This window comes from Hydra viridissima, unplaced genomic scaffold (genome assembly GCF_058129835.1).
Source record: "Hydra viridissima isolate aposymbiotic clone 2 unplaced genomic scaffold, HvirCarnegie_v1 scaffold_1, whole genome shotgun sequence".
Lineage (NCBI taxonomy): Eukaryota > Metazoa > Cnidaria > Hydrozoa > Anthoathecata > Hydridae > Hydra > Hydra viridissima.
The window spans coordinates 20494559-20507685 of NW_028324300.1; the positions used below are offsets into that span (position 1 = coordinate 20494559).

Consider the following 13127-nt stretch of genomic DNA (forward strand, 5'->3'; position numbering starts at 1 on the left):
GTGTCAAAAAATAAAAATATTTATTTTAAGTGTCAAAAAATAAAAATATAAAGGTTTTTTCTTAATTTAAAAAAAGAGCACCGATAAACGGAATCGCATTGTGGATCAGCACATTACGTCATAACTAATTGAGAAAGAAAGAGGAGCTCTCCTAGGTTACTCTTTACTTTACTCCAATTTAGAATAATGTAATAAAAAACTGCTTCTGATAAAATAGTTTTTTTCAATATGGAATTTTAATCTTTTCTTTTTACCGCCCCCTTAATCTTTTAGGTTCATAAAAATTATATTTAAATAACTTACGTTTTAAATTTTCTTTATTACTTATTGTCATTTTTAATTTGAATATTGAATATATAGATAATATAGATATTTACACCAAACTTGATAACATTTAAAAAAAAAAGTAGATTTTTTCAATTTATTGAAAACACGAAATCTAAAAGATTTGACACCTCATGCTGAAAATAGCGGAATTGCACGTGTCAGTAACAGAAAATCTTTCTCAACCAAAATTCGTTTTGTAACCATTCTAGACGTTCTATCGAGATGAGCGATGATATTAAAACAAGGTTTGATGTTCGTTTTAAAAAAATGAGGCTTTCATCTTATATATCGTTAAACACTTTTACGAAAGCTTGGAAAACAGGAAAAAAGAGCGTTTTTTGACAATTCAAATTAAATTAAGACAAAGTTTTAGATACGTTAACAATAGTAAAACATTGTGTCGCAACTGATATTTGTCATAAGTCACATGCCATTTATGAGATGTTTTTAACGTTTTACATTTGGTTGTAAATTTTGAAAGTTGCATTGTGGGCTGTGTTCAACCAATCAAATTCCATGGAGTTGTTATCAATAAATAGAAAGTTGCATTGTAACATTTTAGTTCTCGCCCAACCTTCTTTTATCGCGTTCGTTTGCTTTCACGTTTGCTTATCACGAATCAGGCATTTTAGAGAAAGATGAAAAAGTAATCAAATGTGCTTGAGGTTTGATTTTAAATGTCATTTTAAATATGTAACATTTGCATATTAACTGTAGCGTAGTTAATAATGCAAAAGTTGAATTTATTTGATGAAAATTGTTGTTTTGAGTTTTTGACTTTATGAAATTAATTCTATTTAACTTTGATTAATTTTCGAAAAATATTATTTGATTTTCATTTACTTTGTGTAAAAGAAAGTTTTTAGATTTATGATCGTTATATTTGTTATGTTGCTTATCGTGCTGATTTTTGTCAGCAAAACTTCGTCAACGTGTTAAAACCTTTCTTTTGTTTTCAATAGGTTTAAAGGTTTACGCTGAGAGTTTTGAACTGAATTATAACTGTGTTCACATATTTTAACAACTCAAAATGACTGCAGAAGGCTGAGGATGGGAAATTGGTTCAGCAGCAAATTCAAACAGACCGCAGAAAACGAAACTGCAGAAACTGCAGGACACGAAAAATGGGACGTAATGGTGTCTTATAATTGGAATACGGGTAAAGAATGTGCAAATAACTTATACAAAGTTTTGACTGAAAACGGTTATAAGGTTTGGATTGATCAAAAAAATATGGCTGGTGATTTAGAAAGTGAAATGGCAAAAGGTGTTGCAAACTCCCAAATTATATTGCTACTTATTTCTAAAGAATACGAGGAATCATATAATTGTAAGAGAGAATACACACATGCAAATACTTGCAAGAAAATGATCATACCTATCAAGGTTGAAAATTACGAGCCTCCCATTGATTCCAAATTAGCCCTCATCATTTCAGGGAAGATATATTATCAATTATATGAAAATAAGGACGAAAATATGAAGAAGATATTAAAAGAAATTGGAAATCATATCGGAAAAAGAATCTCGATCAAAGGTACATAGTATTTAAAAGAAGATTGATAAAATTCTTTTTTGAATTTTGTTTTTAGTTGAAATTATTCCATTATTACAATCTAGTTCTAAACTTTTTTTTCTCGTAATTCCAAGGAAGCTAAATAAATTTCTCGGTTTTATATAGAAACACCCTTCTTTCAATAAGTTGTCATTAATTGACGAGTTGTGTAAGCAAGCGCGCTCTTCTTTGTATTTGTTTTGTTTTTCTTTGTCTCTGACCTTTGTCATCTTGAACAGTTTAGTTAATAAATCTAAGAATTTTAAGCGGTAATAGGAGAAGTTACTTTAGGTTATATACCAGTACGTATGTAATGACAAAGTCTTTTTGCAGATTAAGAATTTTTTTCAATATTTGTACTAAAGATATATTCAGCTTCTTACTTCTGTAAATAAGGACTCTATGTTTCGCAATAAAATCTTGATGGAAAGTTAACATAGTCAGAAGCCTTTGTATAAGATGACTTTTTAATACAATAACCGTGTTAAATTACGTCATCTTGCTTTCTTTTTCGTTCAATTAACTGCTTCTTTTTTTTAAACATGGCGAGAAACAATTTTTTTTTAATGTGTCAAAAAATTCTGCCAATGCAAGATGCTGAGAAGTTCAAATAAAATGCTTTATGTAAATGATACAACACTGTCCTCAACAATTTATGTATACACGCAAAAAGGAAATGTTTTGTTGTAATTTTCATTCTAAGAACTCAAACGAATATTTTATTTGGTGATTGATCACGTGATCTCCAGATATGCAACTACGATAGACAAACGTCTCGAAGTGAGTCAAGTGCTCTTGTTCTTTGCCAAAAATATTGTGCGCCCTGATTTTCTAATTTGTATTATTCTTATTCTGCGTCTTACTTCAAGAACTCTATATTCAGCTTGGTTTCACAAACAAGGTTATTGATACATATTTAGTTCATTTTGTTATTCTTTACTTTAAGTAAACTTTGTTAGGAATGATTGTTTACTGAAAAAATGTTTCGTCAAAATCTAAGAATCTTTTCAACTTTATCTTTCTTCCAAAAATTATTTTACTTCAATGGCGTGACATTTGGTGAGGGGTAGAATTGGAAAATTGCTTGCTTAAGCATAACTTCGAGAAGAGCAATCATTTTATGGGAAACACAAAAAGAGCTTCTTGGGGGTGGCAAAAATAGTCAAACAAAAAGAGCTTTTTGAGCTGAATCCAACAGTATTTGGAAACTCTTGATAATTACTGATGAAAAAGTATCGTTTTTCTGCGATATGCAAAACTTAATGCTTATTTCTGTTTGGCTGGTTGCCTAGGCAAAATGAATAAGGTTTATAATACATTATAATACTATAGTATATCATATACACTGATACTTGTGCGGGTCAAAATAATAACCGAAAAACTTTGAGATTGATCATTATCTTCTCAGTACAAAAAAATCTTATTTTTAAGCAAAAACAATTTTTCGATGCAATATTTTATCATTTAATCAAGAAATGGTTTACAACTTACGATGAAATCTGTAAGAAACTTTTTTTTGATAACTCTCATGGTAATATTTATAATTAATAATAATATAAATTATATATATATATATATATATATATATATATATATATATATATATATATATATATATATATATATATAGTTAATAATAATAATATATACATAATTCTCATATCAATATTCAGTTTCGGTTGAGAAAAAACTTTGTTAAGTAAATCGGATTAAGCAAGAGTTTTGGATTTTTCGCATTTCTATTATTACGCCTGGCAAAAAGTTTTAATGAATAAAAATGGAATCAAAAACTATGACCTCATTTGTTCATTTATTAAAAGCCTGCCTTTTAGCAATAACGAAATGATGTTTTAACGAATTTTAACCGTCGCACAGTGGGCCAGTAGGTGGACAAAATGGGAAAAATTTTAGTTGTCTAATCTTGAAAACCTATTTAATTTTAGTATCTACATATATTAGGAGAAATCTATTGATAATTTATTTATATTAAATCCCTTAGTTACCAGGACTCTAAGCATTTGAATATTGAGATAAAATAAAAAAAAAAAAAAAAATTATAAATAAGTAATTAACGGTGACATCAACGTTGTGTTATATTTCAATTACATCTACGTTTTTGAAACAAAAAATTAGTACATGTTATTCTAGAGTATTTAGAAATAAGAAAAACCAATGTGTGAAATAAATTTGTCATAGCATGTTATCTCAGTTATACTTTGAAAATCACAGATTAAAAAAAAAAATTTATTAAGAAACTTATTTTTTGCCGCACAATAACTAATAATTACCACAATTTGCCATGTGTTGTCTTATATTTATTTGAGCTATATGATGCTTCAATCGAGTTTTAATTGATTGCTCGTCCCCTTAAATCCCCGTTCAGATTTTATGTATGTTTTAACTTGGTTGCTATGGTACTAAATTTTGCATAGCAACAACTCATTTTTATATTAACGTTGTTTTAACAGTATTTTACTTGCGCTAAATACACAATATTGGGGGTATGTATTAAAATGAGATTCAGAATTCTTATGAGGTTAACTTTTTTTGGTTACTATGGATACCTTACTTTGCATAACATAGCAACAACATATTTTCGGTAGTTGTTAGTAATTTAATTACTAACACTGACAGTAATTTAATTACTTTTAATTTTAATTACTAACACTTGTAGTAACTTAATTACTAACAAGTATTAGTAGTCCAGGCGGCATATATATTATAACATTTTACTTTTAAATGCAAAATACTTGTTACAATAATTATTTAGATATGGTTTTGTTAAACTTAGACATTCATAATTTTCTCCAAAAAAACAATCTTAGTATTTCAAAACAAAATATTACTGAAGATATATTAAAATATATTCAGCCAAAATTTGCTGATTTTAAAGACGTTGATTTTAGACATGCTGTTCAACGATTTGTTTACTTGTATAAAAAAAAAGTGGAAATCTGCAAACTATACTGTGAAAAATTTTGAAAAGAAGTTTGTGAACTGGCTTAATGAATATTTAATTGTCAGAAAAAAAGACAATGAACCAACTGCAAGTAGACGTGGTCGAAAACCAGTTGCATTTGATAATAGTTCTAATAAAACTAAAAAACGGCGTGTATCTTGTTTAATTGAATCTCATTCATCCAATGAATTATTTTTTGCTGCTAATAAAAAATTTAGAGATGAATCTGTTGTTATTGCTGCCAAGAATGTTTTAAATATATCAAATACAGATAAAGCAACTAAATATTGAGCAGACGAAGCACTGGCTTTAATAATTGATGCAAGTCTGACAAAAGCTTCCTATCAATTGATTAGAAGCGGAGCCTTGGAGAAAGAATATAACATCTACCCCGCTTACAATGATGTCAGAGATGCAAAATTGAAATGTTATCCTGCAAACATAACAGTGGAGGACTATTCAGCTTCAGTTCCTTTAAAAGATTTAATGACTCATACTTTGCAAAGAATCTGTGCAGTTCAGGAACCTGTGCTAAGGCACTTGATATTGAACGACAAAGCAATAAAAACAATGACACTAACGTGTAAGGCTGGTTTTGATGGTGCTACTGGCCAAAGCATTTATAAACAAGTTTTATCAGAACCCGACATTAACAGAGATTTAAAGCGTGAAGAATCATTATTTATTCCTTGTCTTGTCCCACGCGATTTGACTGGATTTAACAACAGCAACGAAAAGGTGCCTATTTGGAGAAATCAAAAGTCGTCCTCCACAGCCTATTGTAGACCCATAAGATTTGCATACAAAATGGAATCCAAGGAATCTGTGATTGAAGAAGATCAGTACATTAAAAGTGAGATAGAAAGCTTGGGTATGATTTTATTAGAGGTTTGCGGATCTTCTATTGAAGTGAATTGTATTATTGAACTTACAATGATTGATGGGAAGGTTCAAACAATATTATCTGAAAAAAATAACTCATACCAATGCTGTTCAGTGTGTGGTGTCTCTCCAAAAAATATGAATAGTCTTGATATCCTTAATATAGATTATACTAACAGAGAGTTCAAATATGGTCTTTCCAGTCTTCATGCATGGATTCGATTTTTTGAGATGTTATTGCACATTGCATATAAAAAAGAAACAAGAAAGTGGCAAGCAAGATCTAAAGAACACAAAGAAAAGGCATCTGTAGCTAAACAAAAGATTCAGACTGATTTTATGAACAAAATGGGACTTGTTGTTGATTTCCCTAAAAGTGGTGGTTCTGGAACAAGTAATGATGGCAATACCTCAAGGCGTGCTTTTGCAGCATATGAACAAACAGCTGAAATTCTGGGTATTGACCAAAACCTTATATTCAGATTTACATTATCTTGGTAACGCTCTCTTCAGGATATGAAATAGACTGCTTAAAGTTCAAGGATTATTGTTTTGACACTTTTAGACTATATGTGTCTCTTTATCCATGGTATTACATGGCTCAATCAGTTCACAAAGTATTGATACATGGACATGACATAATTAAAAGCCTTACATTACCCATCGGACTTATGTCAGAGGAAGCTCAAGAGGCTAGAAATAAAGACTTTAAATCTTATCGCGAAAATTCCAGCCGAAAAACATCCAGAAAAGCAACAAATACTGATCTTATCAATAGACTCCTAGTTTCCAGTGATCCTGTTATTTCATCATTGCGTAAATCAACATCACACCAAACAAATCATAAAGCATTTCCTTCAGATGTTTTACAATTACTTAAACAATCTTCAAACGATATTATTGTTTTATAATTTTTTGATGTAATTTAAAATTGATAACGTTTTCTTGCACTATTTTTTGCTTTTATTATTCCTAAAACATTATTTACCTAAATACTCAATTTTTATTCAATATTGGTGGGTCAAAAATCCGATAAGATATTTAAATATCAATTTACCACTTTGTAACTAAGGAAAGTATTCGGTAACTAAGCAATATAAGTATCCATAACAACTAAATTTAAAAAATTATCACTTTTGTAAGAAGTGTGATCTCATATTGGTTCTCATGCCAAATTTAGTGAATATAGCACTTATAAAATATCTGCAGATAACAAAAGTAGGTTGTTGCTAAGCAAAATAAAGGTATCCATAGCAACGAAATAAAAAATATTACCTTCATAAAAAGCGCAGACATCATATTAGTACTCATACTAATTTTAGTGAATATAGCTCTAATATTAAATTAGTTATGAATTTTGTCCAGTAAAAGTGCATTCTGGCCCACTGTGCGTCGGTACTGTTAAAAGTCGAGCTCAATCAAATAATTTCATTAAATGTGACCATAATTATAAAAGTGGTCTAAGTCATTCATTTCTTGTTTCGAGATATTTAATGATTCGCATTTGAATAAGTTAAAAAACATTTTTACATTACGCGTCATTTAAAATTATAATTTTATTAGCCTTGATTAATGGAAATTTATTATAGATATGAAATTTTGAGTTTGAAATAAGTGATAAATTCATTTTTTTTTTAATTTTGACTAAGACCACTTTCATAATTATGTGTACGAATGACAGTTCAGTATAGAAAGTTCAGTAAAATGAATTTTATATATTTTTAGTAGTAAAATTTGATGATTGTACTTTTAAAAATATTTTAATCTTTTTTAATACCTAAGTAAAGTTGTTGTAAAAATTTGAAAGTGTTTTCTTTCACTTTTAATAAATATATTTGTTAGATAAATCAATTGGATATGACACAAAGAGCGCAATGAAGCCTCCTTCCGAAGCCAAATCTGGTAAGTTATTAGCTATGTCTAAAGTTTTTAGGCGCTACACAGTGGGTCAAGGTGTGCCAAAATTAAAAAAAAAAATTTTTGTTCAACGTAGGTTTAATGGTAATAGTTGTTTTCCATACTTATCAAGCTTTAAAAAAAATATATTTTTTAGTCACTAGCTTTTATATTAATTTTTATATGGCCTGTTGAAGTTAATTTTTTTTTGCCAGATTTGTAAGTTTTAAAATAAAAATTAATAAAAGATATTTGTTGCTACACAGAAACTGTCAACTATTTTTTAATTAAAATTATTTGCACTATAATTTTTTTATATATTGATAGTATGATACTCTTTGAAACAAAATAACTTCCTTGCAAATTTTTTGCTTGTAAGTAAGAAATTTTATTTAGTTTTTAAGATGATGTGTTTTTACAGGTTTTTTTAGTGTAAATTTTTGCTTACTTTAATTAAAAAAACCTCCAATATCCTCCAGTCTGAAAATGCATTAAAATCTTTACTAAGTATATACATTATAATTTAAAGTTAGTTTTAGCTTCAACAAAGTTTGCTCACAAATTAACTTTTAGATAGCAGGTTATAACTAAAATTTTGCCCGCGACAAACAAATCACAAGTTTTTTTAATTAGTTAATTTTTAATTAATCACTTGGCTTTTTAATTAAAAATAAAACACGTCATCTTTAAACTTTTAGGCATAAATATACTGTCATTTAAATGATTTCTAATGAATGTATTTTAGAATTTATAGGTTAAAATAAAATACATTGATATATACCTACATGCTAGAAAATAAGTTAAAAATCTCTGACCATGGTGTTTTAAAGGATGTTATCAATGGTATGAATCTGGTAAACCCTAACCCTAAGCTGGAAACATTGCTAATTCATATAAGAAAGAGATGGCAGGACTTAAAAGGTAACCGTATTTGTTTCGAAAAAAAGCATAAAGAGTGGCTACAGACAGAGATTGATGTTTTTACTGATATTCCTGTGAAACAAGATACACGTGGCAGGCCTTCAATTGAAAAATTTGATGACTGTTCACTTCGAACAAAGTACAGGCGTACCAATTTTCTACAACATGGGCATTCATCGAATGAACTACTTTTTGCAGCAAAAGTTTCTCTTAAAAAAGAAAATAAACTTGATGAGGTACATGCAGTAAAGAGAATTTTTGAAAATAGTAACAAAATATCTTAACAACTCTCTGGCAATCAGGCTCTAGCTTTACTTTTAGATACAAATATGACCAAAGATGGATATCAACTACATCGAAATGCTGCTTTGAGAAAAAACTGTGAACTTTATCCTTCATATCACATAATAAAGGCAGCAAAATTATCTAGATAAATTTTAGGCAGCAAAATTATCTAGATAAATTAGATAGATGATTTTTTTGCTAAAATCTCAAAGCAGAGCTTGGTCGACCACACTGCACAAAGACTATGTCAAGTACAGAATGAAGTTATTGAAACAGTTGCTGGTGATACAACCATATTTGCTACTTTAAGACACAAGGCAGGATTTCATGGCTCAACAGGTCAAAGTGTCTATAAGCAAACAGTGTCTAAAGATGGTATCCGTAATATACAAATAGAAGAGTCATTGTTTTTAACTTGCATAGTACCACTTGACTTGAGCTCATTTGCTGGTGGAAAAAAGACAACTTTGTGGCGAAACCTAAAACCATCATCAATTCTGTATTGTATAAAAATCATATTAATTACATCTTAAAAAAAAAAATTGTAAACATAAGTATTCAATGCTGTTGAAAATTATTATTTATATTATTATTATTATTATTATTATTATTATTATTATTATTATTATTATTATTACTAATTTTATTATTGTTATTATTATTATTATTAATATTTATATTATTATTATTATTGTTATTATTATTTATATTATTATTATTATTGTTATTATTATTTATATTTTTATTACTATTATTATTATTGTTTTTATTATTATTATACTATTATATTATTAATATTATTATTATTTATATTATTATTATTATTATTATTTATATTATTATTATTTATATTATTATTTATATTATTATTATTGTTATTATTATTATTATTATTATTTATGTTATTATTACTATTATTATTATTATTATTATTTTTGTTATTATTATTATTATTATTATTATTATATTATATTACTATTATAATTATTATTATTACTATTATTATTATAATTACTATTATTATTATTATTATTATTATTATTTATATTATTACTATTATTATTACTATAATTATTATTATTATTATTATTATTATTATCATTTTTATTATTATTATTATTATTGTTATTATTACTATTATAATTTATATTATTATTATTATTATATTATCATTATTTTTTTTATTATTATTATTATTTATATTTTTATTATTAATATTATTATTATTATTACTAGCAAAAAGCAACCCGTAATACGGGTTATGGTCGGTCTGTTATTTTATAGTGGCTGTTTTCCACAATTTAAAGTTGCGAAACTTTAACTAATACTTTTTTAGAAAAACGTCTTTAAAGTAAAAATATTAAACCATCTGTAAAATTAAAATAAATAGTATGCGGAGGTAAAATAATTTACCAATTATTTAACATTATTTCAGTAATTTAAAACTGACATAGGTCATATCAGTGTAAGGCAGAACCATTTTCCTCGACATTACTAAGTTCAAAACAATACGTTTTTAGTTACTGACACAAAATAATAACATTTCATCATGGTTTAAATTGACGAAAAAGTAAAGCTAAATTCTTTTTATAATTTTTATAACATGAACTTTAATTAATAAGATTAATATAAAGCAAACGTAAATTAAACATGAGTTATTAATTTTTTGGTATCCCCTTGATACATGTTTCTTTAAAAAAAGAAATTGTCTTCAAAACGTTAAATGCACACAACTAAATAATTTTGGACCGTTTATTTTGAAAGTGGTGTAAATCCATTTTTCAAAAAAAGTTAGAAATCACAGTTTACATTAAACCTAGTGTGCACTTCTTATTTGTAAACAATTTACAGTTAGTATTTAAACATATCCATATGCTTTGATCAATTTAAAATTCGTCAATAAATAAAATTGCTTAACAATTGATTATAAAAATGTCCATTTACGACCCTGAAAGAATACGTTATTTTTGTTAAATTCACATGCAAGTCATTTATGTAATCAAATTACACATCTCTAAATTCGTAGAGACATTGCCAAACTTAGTACAATTAAGGCATATTTTTTAATCGACTAAAATGCTAACCTTTAAATACCTTGAAAGCGGAAAAAATGAACTTACATCACTTTCAAAATAAACGGTCAATTTGTTAAAAATATCTGACCATTGCTATATATGGCACTAATCTGACCACTTTTGTATATGGCCTCTTTGTTTCAGTAGCTTTGGGTAAACAGTAATTTGCTACCATTTACTAAAAATTCTTTTGTTACTCGAAATTTAATTCTCTTAAATAATTTGACACTAATAAAGGACCTCCCTTCCCCGTTTTCGCCTTAATGGTGGTGAGGAGAATAGAGTTATCTTTGTTAAGAGTGATCAAGTTTTTGATGAAGACCTTTTACCAGAATAATAAAAAGTAAAACAATGATTTAAATGTATAAGAATTTAACATATATAAGAATATTTTTTTCCTCAAAAGTGTTGCAAATGCAAACTAAGCTAATTATTTAGTTAAACACCTTATAAAACTTAAGTTATTCGATACTTGACAAATGCGCAAAACTACAATGTTCACCCCCCGTTTAAAAAGATCTCCTAAGTTACGTACCACAAAATATTAGGCATAAAATAGAGAAAATTTAAAAAAAATTGAAGTAATTGCATATATTTATATCATTTTAACTGACGAAAACTTACAATTAAACGTAATCAGGTTTTTTTAATAAATCGTATAAATGCGTCAATCGTAAATCTTAAAGAAAAAAAAAAAAAATTGGAATTGATACCATAACAAAAAAAATGATACCATAAAAAGAAAAAAAAAAAAAAAAAAACCACATAAAAACTGAAAATCGATTTACCTATTTACAGTAACCTATTATGACATGGCAGTTAATATAAACATTTATCAAAAATGTAACTATAGAATCTGTTTCGAAGTACAAAAGAATTAACAATACTAAAAAAAAAATCAAATTAAAATATAAATTGCATTTTTAGCATAATGCTGTCTTGGCTTTTAGTGAATAAATAAAAGCAGTAAGTTCCAATAATGAAACTACCTTTTATACATTTTTAACAATAGTCACTAACAAGAAGGTGTCTATTGTTAAAAATGAATATCAACACAAAACATCACAACAATAACACATAACAATTAAACATTTACACCCTTGATCCTAAAATCCAGCGAAAATAACAAACCAAATTAAAATATGAAAGGCAAAATTTGAAAACTAATTTAAAGTTAACTATATTTATCTTTTTACTAAACATATAAATAATTAAAAGTATATTTGTTTTTATATTCAATATTAGTTATTAAATTACTTCAAATTTAGGACATTAAAACACCCTTGATTTAAAGAATCAAGGTTGCATACTCTCTCATACACATTACGCTAAACATTAACAGACATTATGTGTTTCCAGAATAATTAAAAAAGGCTAGACAATACAACCTAACTCTAAAGCAGTAACACTGCCTGGCACTAAATACTGCCAAGTCACACCTCTGCTATAAGTACATCGCTTGGCTGGCAAGGTTATCAATCTTGCACAACATAATGCCAAGTCACACCACTTTGAAAATATGGAAACAACATAATTTAAACATATATACAACTATAAACAAATATGGTTTTAAATAAAACATATAAACACATTTTATACTATATTAAATGACAGATATATTTATCAAAAACTATGAAAAAAAAAATTAAAATAAAAAATAAATTTATAATAAATGTACTCACAACCTACAAACAGTAAATTTTCAAAATGAAAATTTAAAGACTTTAAATTAAGAACATTAGAAAATATAACATTTGTGTTTGAGATGTTTATCAATTTTGAAAAACAAACTATTATATGCTCTAGTTCTTGATCATGCAACATATAGTTGACCATGAGAGAAACACAGTTTTTTGAGATATTCCCCAACTCTATTAAATGTTTGACCTTGACTTTTATTAATTGTCATTGAATGAGCCAATCTGACAGGAAACTCTTGACACTTCAGAACAAAAGGTAAATTAGTACCTGATGGTGCCAACTGAATTTGGGGAACAAAAACCCGCTTACCACTAGAAACAAAACCTCTGCAACCCTCTGTCAAAACCTCTGCATCCCTCTGTCAAAATTATTTTGAAGAGCACAAACTTTCATTCGAGTACAATTGCATAACCCAGCTTTGAGACCTAAATTTCTAAGTAGGAAATTACACAACCAATTTTTAATTTTAAACAATGAGGTGGCATACCTGAAGGAGTTAAGCTGTTCAAAAACTCAACAGGAAAGT

At 27.2% G+C, this 13127-nt stretch overlaps 1 protein-coding gene and 1 pseudogene across 3 annotated transcripts in view; both read left to right on the forward strand.

Moving 5' to 3' along the window:
- The first annotated feature begins 711 nt into the window (after positions 1–711).
- LOC145198887 (NACHT, LRR and PYD domains-containing protein 1a-like) overlaps positions 712–13127 on the forward strand; it is a 55378-nt gene continuing 42962 nt past the window's right edge. For all 3 annotated transcript variants that reach the window (XM_090076344.1, XM_090076347.1, XM_090076346.1), the window contains exons 1-3: positions 712–992; positions 1290–1864; positions 7566–7625. In XM_090076344.1, coding sequence (XP_089932470.1) covers positions 1378–1864; positions 7566–7625 — 547 coding nt within the window. In that variant the 5' untranslated portion in view covers positions 712–992; positions 1290–1377. The remainder of the gene's footprint in view (positions 993–1289; positions 1865–7565; positions 7626–13127) is intronic.
- LOC149893831 (uncharacterized) lies at positions 3561–7007 on the forward strand (annotated as a pseudogene).